The following is an 18,461-nucleotide window of genomic DNA, read 5'->3' on the forward strand; positions in this document are numbered from 1 at the left end:
TTAAATTTGTAATAACCATAATAGTGAAATATGGGAAAACAAATGGTTGGTAATTCAAATGGCGATTAAAGCAGGTTGTGATGTAACCATTTCCGCCACCTCAGAATGGCTTATTTAGCACGAATAGAAATAAGTAATGAACTTGATTTTCTGTCCATTGACGGTGAATAGAAATTTGATCCAAATATCCTATAAAGAAAAAATTCTCTATTTTGGAAACAAAGAATAGTTTGTGCTATAACATTGTAATCGAATCCATGGACATTTGAAGCTTCCTGAAAGTATACTTGCATATCCAAATGTAATTGCCAGAAAGTTCTGTAGTCAGTAATTACAGCGCAATCACTGGAAAGCCAGTCAGCAGCCACATTTGAGGGGACGGGATAAAGACAGAAAAGCTTCTATTACTAGATAGTGTTTCTGTTATTAAAATAACTAAGAGAGATTATTTGGTTGGAGGTACTTTTTCTGGCCTAGATACATCTTTTTCAATCTTGATAACTCCAGTTACATGGAAGTGACTGAATAAGTCCTTAATGGTGGTGTGTAATAATTAAACGCTGTAGTTCTATAAGTAAAAATCACTGGTGTAGTAATCTAAAACATGAGTACAATCAATATTAAAATTTAGTTGTAATACCCTTCACCCCTGTACTCACTGACCTACACTGGCTCTCAGTTAAGCAGTGCCTCAATTTTGTAATTCTTGTTTTCAAAACCCTCAGTAGCCTTCTCCCTCCCTATCTCTGTCATCTCTTTTAACTTTACAGTTCTCTGGCCTCTTAAGCATCCTCGGTTTTAATCACTCCACTATTGGCAGCTGTAGCGTCAAATGACATGACCCTAAGCTCTAGAATTCCCTCCTTAAGCCACTCTGTGTGTATTTCCCTCTCTTCTATCCTTGTAAGATGCTCCCTAAAACCTAAACTTGTGACCAAAGTTTTGGTCGGAGAACCTGGCTTAACTAATCTTAATTTTTAAAACAAAATGCATTCATTATTTTTGATTGTTTTCTTTTTTAGAAATGTGTCATTTGTTTTGTGAGAAAGGAACTTGGGAGTGTTGCCTATTTTTTGATGTCCAGAAGTGCATTAGTAGAAAAATCACAGATACGTTTTCTTACATTGTTGACACGTACGCCGGAAACTTCCGATCTTGTCCATGGCCGGGATTCTCCGGTGCCACTGCAGTGAATGGAGCTTTGGCTGAGCGCCAAATTCTCCATTTTCGCTTGCAGTGGGTTGGGAACGAACGAGATCGGAGAATCCAACCCCTGATATATGCCTGACTTTCAAACCCATCTTCAATCTAAACTGTGGTGGTCAAAATAATATAATTCTAATCATTTGAAGCCATGCAGGTGGTCTGAGAATAAAATTAAAATGGCTGTAAATACCCTTTAACCACAGTTTCAATTTTGTTGAATTGGCCATTTTATTTTGCTTGCTTTTCCTCAGTGTCTTGTTTATTTTACTCTTTAAACGCTGTTATGAGTATGGTATTTAATGGGGGAATTGTCGTAGGGAACCAAAACTAACTAATTTTGTTGAGCTAATTTTGACTTGAATATAGCTGTTCGGAGAGATGGGGCAGAATTTTACGAGATTTTTTCTAAGTGTCCAGCTAGTGTGAAAGCGGGAGAGTTGCTGAGCAGTTTTTCGGGCGAGTTTTATGCACTTAGTCTTTGAAAATATGGGCTAGACCATTTCTAGTTGCTAGAGGTAGTGGGCGGGGCCTAATTTGCCAGACAACCAGCAGCTCGGATCGGAGCCACAAACTACACATGCGCAGGAAAACCAAGGGGAAAAAACTGCTCTGCTGACAGAACCCAGATATAGCCTCCCCCCATCATCCCCCTCCCCGCCCCCTGGCTCCAATGGCTAACTGACATGACCCTCTCTCTTCCCTGCCCCCCGATCATCACAGAGGCACAAGTGCCCCTCCCCCCCCTCCTCCCATTAGCACATCTGTAAGTGCTGACTTGACTTCCCCTCCATGGTAACAAGGCAAACTGCATTCAACTCGCTGGAATGCTGTAACGGGCACATGATTCACCCCAACTGCCTGCAGCTGATCTGCCCTAACAAGGGACAGCTCCATAAAAACTTCAAGGATGGACAGATAGGCAAGCAGTGCAGGAAGGAATGGCCTCCAGGAAGACAGCTCCCCGATTTTTGGTTGGAGATCTGGCAAGGTTACTGGATGTGGAGATGCCGGCGTTGGACTGGGGTAAACACAGTAAGAAGTCTCACAACACCAGGTTAAAGTCCAACAGGTTTATTTGGGAGCACAAGCCACTAGCTTTCGGAGCGCTGCCCCTTCATCAGGTAAGTGGGGGTTCTGTCACAAACAGGGCATATAAAGCCACAAAGTCAATTTACAAAATAACGGTTGGAATGCGAGTCTTTACAGGTAGTAAATTGAGTTTGTGTCTTTATATGCCCTGTTTGTGAACAGAACTCCCACTTACCTGATGAAGGGGCAGTGCTCTGAAAGCTAGTGGCGTTTGCTACCAAATAAATCTGTTGGACTTTAACCTGGTGTTATGAGACTTCTTACGAAGGTCAGTGGAGGCAAGGCGGGACACCCTCTTCCCCCCCAGCAGGACGCCGTCCCAGAGGAAGAATGGAAATGCAGCCTGGGAGGTGGTGCCAACATGCGTTAGTGCCAGGGCACTGGCCAGGAGAACCGGGAAGCAGTGCCACAAGAAACTGAATGACCTAATCCGGACAGCAAGGGTGAGTGTTTTACCTCATCTAGCATCTTCCCCCTAAGTGACCCCAGCACCATGCATGTTTCAGCCCTTGACCCCCAAGCACCTTCCTTTTTCCACCCAAGAGTATCACAACCCCTGTCCTCTGAGGGTCACCCCCTGAAATCCTGCAGGACTCGTGCTATCAAATTTGATATGGCTCCCTCTGTCTCCACAGAAGAAGAATACCCATAACCGCCAGGAGGGGGTGAAGACAGGTGTGCCCGAGATCTGGGTCCTCACCCCATTTGAAGAACGGGCATTGGAGCTTGCGGGAGAGGAGGGTATGCAGACCATTAGCGACAGCATGGTCGGGCTGGAGCATAGAAGTGAACATCTGCCGATCCTCTACTTGTTGGAAAAATCTTAAGTTGCATGCAGTCCAGATTCCTCTCCCTCCCTTGCACTTAACCTTGTGTCCTGTGTTGCAGGAAGGGACCCTGACACTGGGCCATCTGGCATCGTGGCTTCCACTGCTGCTCCCACCCATCCTGCCCCTGACAGCTCAGAAGACTCCTCGGAGGAAGCAGATGAAGGGACTACCAAGGCCGGCACCAGTTTTGTGTCAGCTTCCACCTTGCAACATCCCAGAGACTCTCACATCAGTGGGTCCAGTTAATGGCGAGGATCTGGGTCATTCTCTGGTACACATGACACATCTGCTGATTTACGTCGGGTGGAGGATGGAGCGTCCGAGGCCTCTGGCACACAAGGGCCTGCTGGAGGCGAGGACTCAGCTGGCCCCAGGCTACATGCTGGGCCTCTGCGATCATTTCTCCCTCAGCTGCTGGAGATGCAGCAACAGACCCAGGGAATGCAGGAGGGGCTGACAGCCACACTGGACCGACTGCGAGGCTGTTGGGAGCAGTCCCAAAGCTTTCAGGCGGACCAGCTATTGCCTGTCTTGCATGGTTCCCAGGCCAAAGCTGCAAGGGTGGCATCCGTGGGTGGAAAGCCTGGGGCAGGAGATCCTCACCATGAGTGGCAGGCTCCAAGCGATGGCCGAGTCACAGCAGGCCACAGCTGAGGGCCTCAACAGGCTTATCTGCAGAGATTCTGCAGCCCACGGGTGAAGGCTTGACAGCTTGTCAGAGACCCAGCGGGACAATGCTGAGACACAGCGGGCTATGGCTGCAGCCTTTGAGAACGTGGCCCACTCACAGAGGGTCATGGCTGAGAGGCTCGAGAGCTTGCAGGAGACCCAGCGGGACAGTGCCGAGACACAGCGGACTACGGCAGCAGCCCTTGAGAATGTGACCCAGTCACAGAGGGTAATGGCTGAGGGGCTGCAAAGGCATGGCTCAATCTCAGAGGGCACTTGCTGCTGCCACTGACAGGTGGCCCCTGACTCGAGGGCCAAAGCAGAGGGCTTGAGCACCATGGCAAGAATGCAAGTGGTCCTCCAGGACTGGCAGGGTCAGGTGATGCTGGAGCTTCTGGAGCTCACTGCAGAAGCACTGCCATCCCATGGACTGACCCAGGGGCCCACAGGAGGGAGGGCTCAAGCCCATGTCAGGGTCTTCCACCCAGGAGACTGCGGCTGTGGCTACACCTTCTGACTCCCCCCTCCCTGACACCGGGCATCTCAGGGGCTGCAGGATGAAGAGGGTGTCGAGGATACATCCCAGACACCTAGAAGCTGGACAGGGCCCTCAAGGTCCAGGCCCTCCAGAAGACGCTTGCCAAGCGCATCACACACAACGGGATGAGGAAGCTGACCCCCTCCACCTCCGATGTACATCTTGGGAAGACACTGAGACTTAGTGGATGGCCACATAAGGTTAAGAAGTTGTAGTGCTACTAAAAGGACACGGGTGAAGGGCAACACTAGTTAGAATATTTAGGCACTTTAAAGTCTCACGTTCACATGTTTTTATATTCTCACACATTTTGAAAGCACTATTATTCGCAACAATAAATGATATTTCACCCCACACCTGTGACTAGCTTGTCTCTAATTAGCCTATAACAGGGATGTACTTACTCCAGTGATCGCCGGAGGGACACTGTACGTTGTCAGTGGGGGAGGCACCTCAACACACTGCTGCTGATAAAATGAAGGTGCTCAAATAACTCACTGGCTACAGCGGGTGGCATGCATTGGCAGCAGCTTACAGCATCTGCCATGGCATCTCCAGAACCCACGAGAGATTCCCCCCGCCCCTCACCTCACCCGCCCCAGGGCCCTACATGGGTTCCCTTACCCACCACCCAGACGTGGGCCCAGGTGCCAACGTTGCACGCGGAGCTCAGGTGGGAGTCAGACTAGTTTGCACCAGGGCATTATCACAATGGCGCATAGTGAGTCGTCCTCACCCTCCCGCCTGCCACAGAACCTCCAGGGTCCTTGACTTTAAAATAAAATGAGTCCAAAAATAAAGAATTTCCACTGAACCTTTTATAAACACGGGTTAGGCCCAGCTGGAATAACCATAGAAACCCTACAGTGCAGAAAAAGGCCATTCGGCCCATCGAGTCTGCACCGACCACAATCCCACCCAGGCCCTACCCCCATATCCCTACATATTTACCCACTAATCCCTCTAACCTATACATCTCAGGACACTAAGGGGCAATTTTAGCATGGCCAATCAACCTAACCTGCACATCTTTTGGACAGTGGGAGGAAACTGGAGCACCCGGAGAAAACCCACGCAGACACGAGGAGAATGTGCAAACTCCACACAGACAGTGACCCAAGCCGGGAATCGAACCCAGGTCCCTGGAGCTGTGAAGCAGCCGTGCTAACCACTGTGCCACCGTGCCGCCCATATTGGGGTCAGTTCTTTAGAAAGGATGCCCAAGCCTTGGAGAGGGTGCGGATGAGATGTGCTAGAATGTTGCTGGACATAGAAAATGAGTTACACAGAGAAACGCTGTGAAGATGAAGAGGAAATTTGGTGAGAGGTATTTATAATCATCAATGGTTTTGATTGAATAAATAAGGAGAAACTGTTTCCAGTGGCCGATTCATTGGTAACCACAGCACACTGATTTATGGGAATTGATAAAAAAACAGAGGCAGCATGAGGAAGCTGTAGATTGTGCACGGAATTGTGTTATGGTCTCGAATGCACTGCCTGGAAGGTGCTTGAATAGGTGAAATCTACAGGGCTAAACGGCCTTTTCCTGTTGTGTATCATTCTATGAAGTCGTCAAAATATTTACCAAATTTCTTGTTGGTGCTCTGAGCAAGTTATTCTTCTAGTTAACCTGATGGTTCAATTTAATTGCCAGGACAGAATTAATTAAACTCCCTATTTTGTAGACAAAAAGGGAAGATTAATGTTGATTTTCTGCTTTGGTTTTAATCATTGATTTCAGCGCACAGGTGGCTAATTTTCCAAAATTACTTTATGGGATGTTGCAGCCATTGGCAAGCCCAACATTTTTTGTCCATCCCTAATTGCCCTTGAGAAGATGATATTGAGCCACCTTTATGAACCGCTGCAGTCCACGTGGTGCAGCAACATCCACACTACTGTTAAGAAGGGAGTTCCAGGATTGTGACCCAGCGACATTGAAGGAATGACGTTTTGGCTCCAAGTCAGGATGGTGTGTGGCTTGGAGAGGAACTTGCAGGTTGTGGCGTTCCCATGTGTCTGCTGCACTCATTCTGCTAGGTGGTAGAGTTTTGGGTTTGGAAGGTACTATCGAAGGAACATTGGTGAGCTGCTGCAATGCATCTTGTAGGTAGCGCATGCTATACTGATGAATAGCCATTTACTGAATTAGGCGGCAGAAGACATTTTGATGATTCATAACTCTTTGATTGTGATACTAGAGTTTAGTCCAAACACTGGTTTCTGCTCTTCCCTCCTGGATCCTCCTCTTCCCTCCTGGATCCTCTCCCTATCCGGAGATCTCCCCAAGTGAGGAAAAGTACAGACTTCAATGAACATCACCTGCTCTCAACTCACTCTGAAGCAACACCTGGTTTACTCTTAAAGGGACCTGCATTTCTAACATTGTCAGTCCACACAGGGCCTGATTTTACCATTTTCGTTTGAAGTGCTGAATCTGGGCGTAATGCAGATCCGATTTAGAAATCTGCTTTCAGGCGCCCCCATACGCTCTCAGCCATCTCCAGTCCCATTTGCACTGTGGGCGGGGCTTAGCGCGGCTGAAACGATCGGAGCTCTGAACTGCGCATGCGCAGTTAGAAAAAAATTGGAAACAGTGCGCCTGTGTCAGATCGCTCCCGGGCCGGAGAAAGCGGCCCAGGAGCGACAAGCAGGAGTGATGGTATATCTCGGGGGGGTGGGGAGCGCAGATGGATCTCTGGTGGGGGGGGGGGGCAGATGGATCTCTGGTGGGGGGACAGGGGGGTCCGCTGCCACTCTACGGGTGATCGGGGGAGGGGGGCAGGGGTGGTGATCGGTCTGGGTAGTGGGGGGATGGATAAAGAGGACCGTGATGTGTGTGGGTAGTGGGGGGGGGGTGGAGAAGGGGGACAGTGATGAGTGTGGATAGTGGGTGGATAATGGGGACACACGCACATCACTGTCGTCCTTATCCACCCCCCACTACCCAGACCGATCGCCACCCCTGCCGCTCTTCCCCCTCCCCCCACCGATCACCCGCAGAGTGGCAGTGGACTCCCCTGCCCCTGCCCCCCCCACCAGAGATCCATCTGCCCCCCACCAGAGATCCATCTACCCCCCCACCAGAGATCCATCTGCCCTCCCCACCAGAGATCCATCTGCCCCCCCCCCCACCAGGGATCCACCTGCCCCCCCCCACCAGAGATCCATCTGCCCCCCCCACCAGAGATCCACCTGCCCCCCCCCACGAGATACATCTTACCCACCTCCCTCCTTCCCCCCCCCCCCGAAGACAACGATCTGGCTCACTTCCCCCCCACCCCCCAGACAACGATCTAGCTCACCCCCCCCCCCCAGAGAATGGTCTGGCCTCACTCCCTCTCCCCTCCAGAGGAACATCTGACCCCCCCCCCCCCCACCACCAGACAACGATCAGCCCTCCCCCCACCACCAGACAATGATTGCACCCCCCCCACCAGAGATACATCTGACCCACCTCCTCCCCCCCCCCCCCCCCGACCAGACAACAACCTGACCTCACTCCCCTTCTCCCCCCTCCAACCAGAGAATGATCTGACCCCCCCCCCCCCCCCCACCACCACTGATCTGAGTCAGAGAGCCGTTGGAAACACTGAACGCGCTCTTCAGAAGCTGGAGCACCCGACTCAGACTTTTATTTAGCAGGTTCGTTGCTGCGCGGTTCCGGATCGGCGAACGCGGCGGTAAAGGGGGAAATGCTGATAAAGTTGGGCGGGCAGATCATTAATTCAATTTAAATGCATGCAAATGCATTTAAATCGTCGTTGCGCCCATTTTGGGCGCGAATCGAATCGCCGCCATTTCCGGGTTTCGGTAAAGTGCTAATCTGCGCGGACACGGATTGCGATAATGGCCTCACACCCGACTTTACCACATTTTCGCGCCCAAAAACGGGCGCGAGGCAATGGTAAAATAGGGCCCACTGTGTCAGTGTTGGAGGGAGTGAGCACTAAATTGATGGAAGCCTTGCCTAGCAAGTCCAGAGTATTTTGAGAAATATGTTTTTTTTCTCAACCTACTGCTCAAACGTATTTGCTTATTGAAGTCCTCATGCCTAAAAGAAGGGGACTAATTTTAAAAACACATCAGACAATTGGCAGAAACCTACCCTGGTGATTAACCTGACCTGGGGCCAGGTTTGCAGACGCGGCCAGCTTGTAGCATGGTGCCGTTTAAACTAGCACAGGAGATCATGGAAGGTAGATTTGCATTTAAAATTCCATGATACTTTGCATGGGGTACACCAATCTTTGGGCAAATGCACTAATTAAAAACAGAACAACTGAGCAGAAACTCTATTCCAGTTATGTTTACATGCTGTTGACAAATTATAGAAACTGTGAACAACCAACTGATTCTTTTAGTAGCAAATAGTCATTAGTTTTCCTGGATTTATCAGATGTCAGCATACCAGAACTGGTCAATATCCTGGGATTTCGTCTCAAATATTTTAATGCCGCTAAACAGCCCCTTGGGCTGGAATTGCATATTTAGTGGACTTACTCTCATGAAGTGGCCAGGGAAAATTGGCCCGGACTTTGCAGTAGTAATGATGTTGAAACTATCTGTGATTGCTGAACCCGGCAGCCAGCTCTTGAGACTGTACATAAGCGGCTGAATATGGAAATCCCGAAGTTACTGTTAGACCATAAGACATGGGAGCAGAATTAGGCCACTCGGCCCATCGAGTCTGCTCCACCACTCAATCATGGCTGATATTTTTCTCATCCCCATTCTCCTGCCTTTTCCCCATAACCCCCGACCCTCTTATTAATCAAGAACCTATCCTCTTTCTTAAAGACACTCAATGACCTGGTCTCCACAGCCTTCTGTGGCAAAGAGTTCCACAGATTCACCACTCTCTGGCTGAAGAAATTCCACCTCATCCCTGTTCTAAAGGATCGTCCCTTCAGCCTGAGGTTGTGCCCTCTGGTTCTAGTTTTTCCTACTAGTGGAAACATCTTCTCCATGTCCACTCTATCCAAGCCTCGCAGTGTCCTGCACGTTTCAATAAGATCCCCCCTCATCCTTCTAAACTCCAATGAGTACAGACCCAGAGTCCTCAACCGTTCCTCTGTTAGTTTCCCTCCTAAGCTACAAGGTGCGTGGCATGTAGCAGTCGGCAATCTGCCACGCTGGGAACAAACAGACTGCACATAGCAATGTTCCGTGTGCATGCACGGTTGTGTGTCAATCTTAAAGGGACTGCACAATGCAACAAGTCGTCCGTGGACAGAAAGCCAAATTTAGAGGGAGCATTGGTTGCTGTCAGATATGCACTTCTCCATAGGGTGTGCTGTTGAAGTCCTTGTAGATTACAATCCACTAGAAATCACTATATTGATGAGAACCTGCTATTTTATGCTCTTAATCTAGCTGTGAGGGAAACAGAAAGTTTGAACAAGTTATAATTTGTTGAATAAGGTGAATCTGGATTATTGGCCAAGTACTTGGGAGGCACAGTGGTTAGCATTGCTGCTGCCTCACAGCGCCAGGGACCCCGGTTCGCTCCCGGCTTGGGTCACTGTCTGTGTGGAGTTTGCACATTCTCCCCGTGTCTGCATGGGTTTCCTCCAGGTGCTCCGGTTTCCTTCCACATTCCAAAATGTGTGGGTTAGGTGGATTGGCCATGCTAAATTGCCCCTTAGTGTCAGGGGGACTGGCTAGGGTAAATGCATGGGGTTATGGGGATAGGGCCTGGGTGGGATTGTGGTCAGTGCATTCTCGATGGGCCGCATGGCCGCCTTCTGTGTTGTAAGATTCTATGTTCTATGATTATACTAAGTACATAATTACTGCCAGAAACACACTGGCAGAAACACATCAAATGTTTACATGATGACTTAGAAAAGAAAATCCTCACTTTTAAAGTTTAGTTTTGAAATTTTGGCTTTGCTTTAATTCTTTATTTATGGCCCATTCACTCATTTCACACTCACTTTCACTCTAATGTTGTTTTAATTGTTGCATTTTACTTTCTGATGTGCTGCCTCAGAATGCTTCAGTGTTTTTGGCTGCTTGCAGTTTGATAACATCACTGTTGCTGGAAGCCTGGAGATTCTTTGAGATGCTGGCAGATTGAAACTCACATTGAAATAGGGGAAATCCCACACTGCAGAGTTGGCTAGATTTTCATTGGCAACTTTCCCCATGGTCAGCGGCAAATACCATTGCTGCATCACTGACAACGAAATGTGGATCAGTCTGATTTTTGCCCACTCACTTAACTGAACTGCGAACTATTAGTTTGAGAAACTCTCAGCATCAAAATCATTGAATCCTCCAAAATAGGAACAAACAAGGCCTGGAAAAGTTTTAAATCTTGTACTTGAAGCAAAAAACATAATTAATGAAGTACTCCACATTCATGACCCAACAATCTTAAATGGCACTAGTTTTGTGGTTGCCTGTTTTGTTAGCTTTAATGAGAACTTTCTCTAGTTTAGTGCATTATTAGCGCCTAGTTCTTTTTTATTCATTCGTGGGACATGGGCGTCACTGGCTGGCCAGCATTTATTGCCCATCCCTAGTTGCCCATGAGAAGGTGGTGGTGAGCTGCCGCCTTGAATCGCTGCAGTCCATGTGCTGTGGGTTGACCCACAATGCTGTTAGGGAGGGAATTCCAGGATTTTGACCCAGCAACTGCGAAGGAACGACGATATATTTCCAAGTCAGGATGGTGAGTGGCTTAGAGGTGAACCTGCAGCTGTTGGTGTTCCCATGTATCTGCTGCCCTTGTCCTTCTAGATGGAAGTGGTCGTGGGGTTGGAAAGTGTTGCCTAAGGATCTTTGGTGAATTGCTGCAGGATATCTTGTAGGTATTACACACTGCTGTTACTGAGTGTCGGTGGTGGAGAGAGTGGATGTTTTTAGATGTCGTGCCAATCAAGCGGGCTGCTTTGTTCTGGATGGTGTCAAGCTTCTTGAGTGATGTTGGAGCTGCACCCATACAGGCAAGTGGGGTCACACTCCTGACTTGCGCCTTGTAGATGGTGAATAGGCTCTGGGGAGTCAGGAGGTGAGTTACTCATGGCAGTTTTTCTAGCCTCTGACCTGCTTTTGGAGCCACTGTGTTTATGTGGTGAGTCCAGTTGAGTTTCTGGTCATTGGTAACCCCAAGGATGTTGACAATGGGGGATTCAGTGATGGTAACACCACTGAATGTCAAGGGGCTGGAGAAATATTAAAGTCTTCCATCATTGATGAACCCCAGCCCAATGTTATGACCCCACGTAGAGACAGACAAATTGCTTTGGAAAAGGAATAGTAACCAGCAGAATGAATCATATGACACATTTTAAGACATTTACTGTAACAAACTAAAATCAACATTGACTAAACATTGCTTAGTACACAACTAATGCACTAAACTACAGAAAAAGTATTTCCCAGGAACTTCTTAACACAGCCAAAAACCCCACACCACATTATACATTATGACACATCCTGAACAGAAATGAACAGATACTCACAGATACAGAAACAGATACTCACCAGCAGTGAGTATCATGGCGTTTGCCATTATTGAGATAGGAAATCTGGTCCATCGTAACAACTGGCAGTTTATTTTGGAAGGTAAACAAAAGTGCCCTGTTAGTCACCAGAAGGTTATCAAAACCTGAGTTATATATTCAACCTGCCCTTTGTCGATAGTCGTTTGAAGTTGTTAATGTTTTGTTTAAATAAAATCTTTTCCAGGCCTTTGGGTTTATGACACGTGTGGCTTTACAGGCAGAGAAACTAAATCATCACCCTGAATGGTTCAATGTGTACCACAAGGTAATGTGAATGCTGGTGAGTTTCACAGCATAAAGGTAGCACGTTTTATATGTATAAATCATTCAGTCTGCAGCAACATGTAACCCTTTTGAATCCAGTTTTGCATCACTAGCAATGTGTGTACAGGCACACCATACATCTCCCACACTCCAAAGCAATGCGGTCTTTTTTTTATTTGCAAAAGGCACATAGCTGGGTATAAAACTTATAAGATGCTACCAGCCTTTACTAGTATGCTCTCGAATGCATTGCTGTGCTCTCAGAAGCAGTGCTATCTTGGCTAATGTGCTACCGCTGGTTGGCTCTGAATCTTTCCTTTGATGTTTGTTATAGAGATCTGCACAGGAGGATCAAAGGGCCTTGGCCATTAGTAGCACTGTAGCTAACAACATTATGTGTGCAGTTAATGCTGCTTTTAGTCCATCCAGACATTCACCAATTTAAACGGAGATCAGAGTAAGTGCTATCGTTGAAATGCTTTTTACATTGTGCTACCCATCTTCCCCGCCGCCAAACAAGCCCCCCCCCCACACACCAGGTTGTCCTCACCAAGCCAACTCATTTTGTTATGCTTTTATACTTGATACTTCTGGGCAGTCCCTTTCTAGTTTATGCAGATTGTCTTCTGACTATTGTTTCCTGTATTTTATTTTGAGATCAGTCCTGTTAACCTCCAGAGTAGATTTAATATAAATAAATAACTAAATACATTTTGCATGAGGTGGAAATCTGAAAGCAAAAACATGAAATCCTCAACACTCAAAAGTTTGGCAAAAGCTCACATGAAAGAAAAAAAATCTGAATGTTCCAGACATAGTCCTTCCTCCGCACCGGTAGATTGAGGTGAAAAGCATAAAAGAGGAACAGAGCAAGGAAAGTGGGGAACGTGCGCAGATAAAGAAAGAGAGTAAGCTTTGAAAAGATTCGGTGTAGAAATGATAGGAGTGATAATGGCAAAAGATGAGAGAAATAAAAGACATAAAGCAAAAGTATAGCTCCTTTCATGGCTACAGAACGTCCTGAAGTGCTTTTGAAGGTGTAGTCTATAAGAAAGCACACAGCCAATTTACACATATTCCCAATTGTCAGTGTGATGGTGTTAGCAGAGAGATAAATGTTGACCAGGAAACTGAGAAGAGCTCCTCTGCACCGCTCGCCTGCACTGCTCCTCTGCGCCGCTCCCCTTTACTACTCCAAACTAACACCATGGATCTTTTACGTCTGCTTGAAGGGGTACGAGAGGCTTTGGTTTAGCATCTCCCCTAAATGACTGCGTCTCCAGCAGTGCAGCATTCCCTCGATATTACCCTGAAATGTCAGCCTGGACTTTGTCCTCTGTTATATTTTGGGACAAATACTTGTGTAAAACTTGTCCCTCGTGACACTTGTCACACATAAATTGGAAGCAATGCTGCTTGCAGGTCACGGAAATGGGATGTCATATCTCACGAGAGGAAGAGTTCAGAACAACATGTATGCTTTTTAGGCCTCTTGCAAGCAATGTGAAGTGTGAAACATCATCATAGAAATCATAGAAATCATAGAAACCCTACAGTGCAGAAGGAGGCCATTCGGCCCATCGAGCCTGCACCGACCACAATCCCACCCAGGCCCTACCCCCACACATTTACCCGCTAATCCCTCTAACCTACGCATCCCAGGACTCTAAGGGGCAATTTTTAACCTGGCCAATCAACCTAACCCGCACATCTTTGGACTGTGGGAGGAAACCGGAGCACCCGGAGAAAACCCATGCAGACACGAGGAGAATGTGCAAACTCCACACAGACAGTGACCCGAGCCGGGAATCGAACCCGGGACCCTGGAGCTGTGAAGCAGCAGTGCTAACCACTGTGCTACCGTGCCGCCCATGAACTGTAGAACCATTAGTAACGGAGTGGCTATGTCCTGACATTTGGAATTACAGGATAAGTCAAAAGAAAATACATCCCATTTAACTAGCAGTGAAAGTGAAGATCATTTTGATTTTCATCTGTGCGTCTAGCCACATATGCTGTGGTCGGATGTGAGCTTGCACCAATTATTTTGTTCGCACATGACTAGTTCCTGATCTTAGCCAGGCTTTTGGGGGGACAGGATCGTGAGAAAGCTGTCTGCCATTGAGATCAGGAGCACCTGATCTATGTATGCCTCTGAATCTAAAGCTCGAGACTGACATTAGTAGCAGCTTTAAAGCAGAATTTTTGCTGGCTATTCAATGGGCATGCAATACAATACAAGAAACAATCTCAAAACCAAATTTTAGGCTGGAAAAAATAAAGTTGTTATATCTGTGTGTTCATAAAACTTTTAAAAGCATCTTTCACAATGCCAGCTTAAATGTGGGTCAGAAAAAGGCGATTGGGTGGTCGGTAGCAAGGCAAGTGGAGCAGCAGTTGGGGGTTCTCGCGCACAAAATGAGCTCTGATAGTACCTAAGGAGACAAGAGAAACTAGACAAAGACATTGGTTCAGAGCTGAACAATGGGGAAGTTCAGGAGGAGGTTTGGCTTGGGGAAAAGGAAAGAAGCATGACCGAATTGCCTCATCTGCCTGTAGGGATTCTATGATTTTAAGTTTTGGATTAGAACTTGAAGCCACAAATTTAGCTTTGGCTATCAGGTACTTCTTGGATACAAATTGGGCCAAATCATTGGCCCATAATCACAAATTGTAACATTTGGAATAAACTAAATTCACCTTTTTTTTATTATAAACACTGATTGATTGCACACTTGAACCTCTGGTTGTAAAAAAAAAGATGCCCTCTACCTTGGACTGAAATTACCTGCTCATGTCTGTAATAAAATTGACAGGAAAACAATATATTCCTCCAAAAGAAAGCGTGCGTTTGCTGTGTCGAACTACTCATGTTGTCAGTGTTTTCTTCCTTTCACAGTCCCCACCCCACTTCCTCTCTGTCCTGCTTCAGATCAGTTGAATTGTTTCTTGGGAATTATTGGATTGTAGGGGGTGGCATTCACTCGCAAGGTACTGGTTACTGACTCTCCCAACATAGAAGAAAAATAAAGGGAAAATTAGATTTTTTTTATGCTGAGCTTGTTTCTTTACTCTAGAAATTTCTCTGGTCTTTTCCTTGAGAATCTTCCTGTCTCTGCTTGAAATAAAAACCGTCAGCAACTTTTCATCATCTATACTGTTTTATTTTGCCGGTCTTTTGAAAACCGCAGATGCCACACACAAGACTGTACAAAGCAATAGCTCCAGTGAAAGTAATAGACAAACAGAAGAGAGATTCTGAGACTCTCTCCGCCCACTGTAAAATGAAGGTGGAATGGTGAATCTGCCCAACATATTAACACCATATGTTTCATGCCTCCCCAGGTGCAGATAACTCTTTCGACACATGACTGCGGTGGTCTCTCCAAGAAAGATGTCAAACTGGCAAAGTTCATCGAACAGGCGGCTTCTTCAGTAAATTAGTTATTACTTAGTAAGTTAGTAAATGAAAGAAAAAAGGTTCAGAATGAAATGTGATGTGTTCTGAAGTCATGCTGAACACTTTATGCAGGTGAGAGGCATTCAGATTAGAAATTTAAGCTTATTTTCTTAGTGTCACAAGTAGGCTTATATTAACACTGCAATGAAGTTACTGTGAAAATCCCATAGGCGCCTGTTCGGGTACATTCAGGGAGAATTTAGCATGGCCAATGCACCTAACCAACATGTCTTTCGGACTGTGGGAGGAAACCAGAGCACCCGGAGGAAATCCACGCAGACACGGGGAGAATGTGCAGACTCTGCACAGACAGTGACCCAAGCCGGGAATCGAACATAGGTCCCTGGCGCTGTGTGGAAGTAATAATACAATAGGCAATCCTAAATTTAAAGAAATATTCCCTCAAAGATTAAGATCAGAGATGCAGCAGGAAGTTATTTTTGACCTCAGCTCTCCCCAATTTCCTGACCACTGTGACATCACAGGTAACGAAATTTGAATCTAGCAATGCAGCGCTATCAGACCTGTCCTTGTTCCTGAGAGCTGGTGCATGGTTCATTTAACATTATGTTGCATTTGTTGGGTTTGGTTGCCAGGACTAACAAAGACAATGGAATATCTACTACTGTAAGATGAACTTCCCTAACTAAATATAATATATATTAAACACCTTGGAAGAGATTTTAACTCTCCTTAAAAGATCCCCTCTTGCGCAGTTAAAATTGGGTCTCTGGATATAATACCTTACTTCCTTTCCTCACAGTTTTGCCATGCATTTTTATATTATAAAGTTTCTGTGTTGATAATATAATGGAAGTTGTCTACACTTTGTTATTCACTCTTGTGCTGGGTGTTTTTTGGCACTTCTGTTTTGCATTGTATCTTTAGTTTGTACCACAGAGAAGCTTTTATGCTTTCTAAATGATCAATTTTTCTGATTATTTATAAATTATATAAAAGCAACGTATTACCTAAAATAAAAACTAAGTGTATGCGTTCTAAATGGGAAGTGAATTACATCTGTGTGCTCTCGCCCAATTGGCTCAATGTTCTGTGTCACCTGAAGTCAACTCTTGATTCTATAAGTAAAATGCTGTGGAAGATGAATCGTAAATTCATTACTGTTGATTGTGGTGAATTAGGACAACTTAGGGGTAAAGCAGAGCAGGGAGTGGAAAGTAAGTTACCACATCATTTCATTCAATTTGGGGAGGCAATGGCCTAGTGGTATTATCACTGGACCATTAATCCAGAAACTCAGCTAATGTTTTGGGGACCTGGATACGAATCCCGCCACAGTAGATGATGGAATTTTAATTCAATTTAAAAAAAATCTGGAATTAAGAATCTATTGATCACCATGAAACCATCGTCGATTGTCAGGAAAAAAACCATCTGTTTCATTAATGTCCTTTAGGGAGGGAAACCTAGCGTCCTTGTCTGGTCTGGCCTACATGTGACTCCAGAGCCACAGCAACGTGGTTGATTCTCAACTGCCTTCTGAAATTACCTAGCAAGCCACTCAGTTCAGAGGCAACTAGGAATGGGCAATAAATGCTGGCCAGCCAGTAACACCCATCTTCCACAAATGAATTTTCAAAAACTCCCAATTGTAGCCACGTTGTTGTAGGGAGGAGTTATGTGATTTACCATTAACCATTTTCAAATATTGCCAAATGCTTAAACTGAAGAAAGCATTGGTGGATATATTAGTGTTTAAATTGTCTTTACTTTGTTTTAACCAGAAGACACATTATGTTAATACAAAGGATGAGGGGTGACCTGATAGAGGTGTATAAGATGTTGAGAGTGGACAGTCAGAGGCTTTTTCCTAGGGCTGAAATGGTTGCCACAAGAGGACACAGGTTTAAGGTGCTGGGGAGTAGGTACAGAGGAGATGTCAGGGGTAAGTTTTTCACTCAGAGGGTGGTGGGTGTGTGGAATGGGCTGCCAGCAACGGTGGTGGAGGCGGTTTCGATAGAGTCTTTTAAGAGACTTTTAGATAAGTACATGTAACTTAGTAAGATAGAGGGTAAGCCTAGTAATCGTTAAGGTAGGGACATGTTCGGCACAACTTTGTGGGCTGAAGGGCCTGTATTGTGCTGTAGTTTTTCTATGTTTCTATGTTAATCAAAACATGTCCAAAACACTGTAAAACGGTGGTTCTCAAAAATGTGGGCTGTGGGCTAGTCCAAAATGCTAGTCACTGATGTGCAACGCCACTGCCAAGGCCATACAAAACAACATGTCACTGCCACATGATGTCACACAACCAGATCGGTTCCTGCCTGCATGGCACGAATTGTCATGAACGCAAGCAACAACAATGTAATTTTATATGCAAGATTCATGTTGTTGTGGATTTTGTTTGATTCATATGGATGTAAGAGAAAATATCACTTGCGATGCACATATTAAAATGTTTCAAATTAAACTTTTATATTAAAATTTTTAATATGAAAATGTCTACACTTGTTTCTGGCATGGATGAGTTTACTTGTGATATTTAATAAAATGAATGCACATAAATTTCTGATATTTTAATAGCAAAATCTTTATAGTATCCACATGTTCCCATTAATTCTGCGTTTTTGGAGGTGGTAAGTGAAAGTGGAGGGGGTAGAACCAGTGGGTGGTCCGTGGGATCTTTATCCGCCCAAGTGGTCCATGAATGCAAATGTTTGACAACTGCTGCTGTAGAAAATGAAAACTTCAGCAGATATTTTCATTTTGCTTCCCGAAATGTTGGTGACTTCGTGGCGAAAAAAAAGTACAAACAAGGAAAGTCAAAGTAGAAGCAGGAGCAAGTTGATAAAGGGAGAATAATGAATGGCTGGCTGTGGCTGCAAGCTAGTGGTTTATATATAAAAATTGTCAAATACCCTCCA

The 18,461-nt window shown here is 45.8% G+C and overlaps 1 protein-coding gene across 1 annotated transcript in view; it reads left to right on the plus strand.

Annotated features, from left to right (window-relative positions):
• LOC144505085 (pterin-4-alpha-carbinolamine dehydratase 2) overlaps positions 1 to 18,097 on the plus strand; it is a 60,587-nt gene extending 42,490 nt beyond the window's left edge. The window contains exons 3-4 of the mRNA XM_078230875.1: positions 12,034 to 12,114; positions 15,459 to 18,097. Of these exons, the coding sequence (XP_078087001.1) occupies positions 12,034 to 12,114; positions 15,459 to 15,557 (180 nt within the window). The 3' untranslated portion in view covers positions 15,558 to 18,097. The remainder of the gene's footprint in view (positions 1 to 12,033; positions 12,115 to 15,458) is intronic.
• Positions 18,098 to 18,461: the final 364 nt, after the last annotated feature.

The sequence above is a fragment of the Mustelus asterias genome, chromosome 16 (assembly GCF_964213995.1).
Source record: "Mustelus asterias chromosome 16, sMusAst1.hap1.1, whole genome shotgun sequence".
NCBI classification, from domain to species: Eukaryota; Metazoa; Chordata; class Chondrichthyes; order Carcharhiniformes; family Triakidae; genus Mustelus; species Mustelus asterias.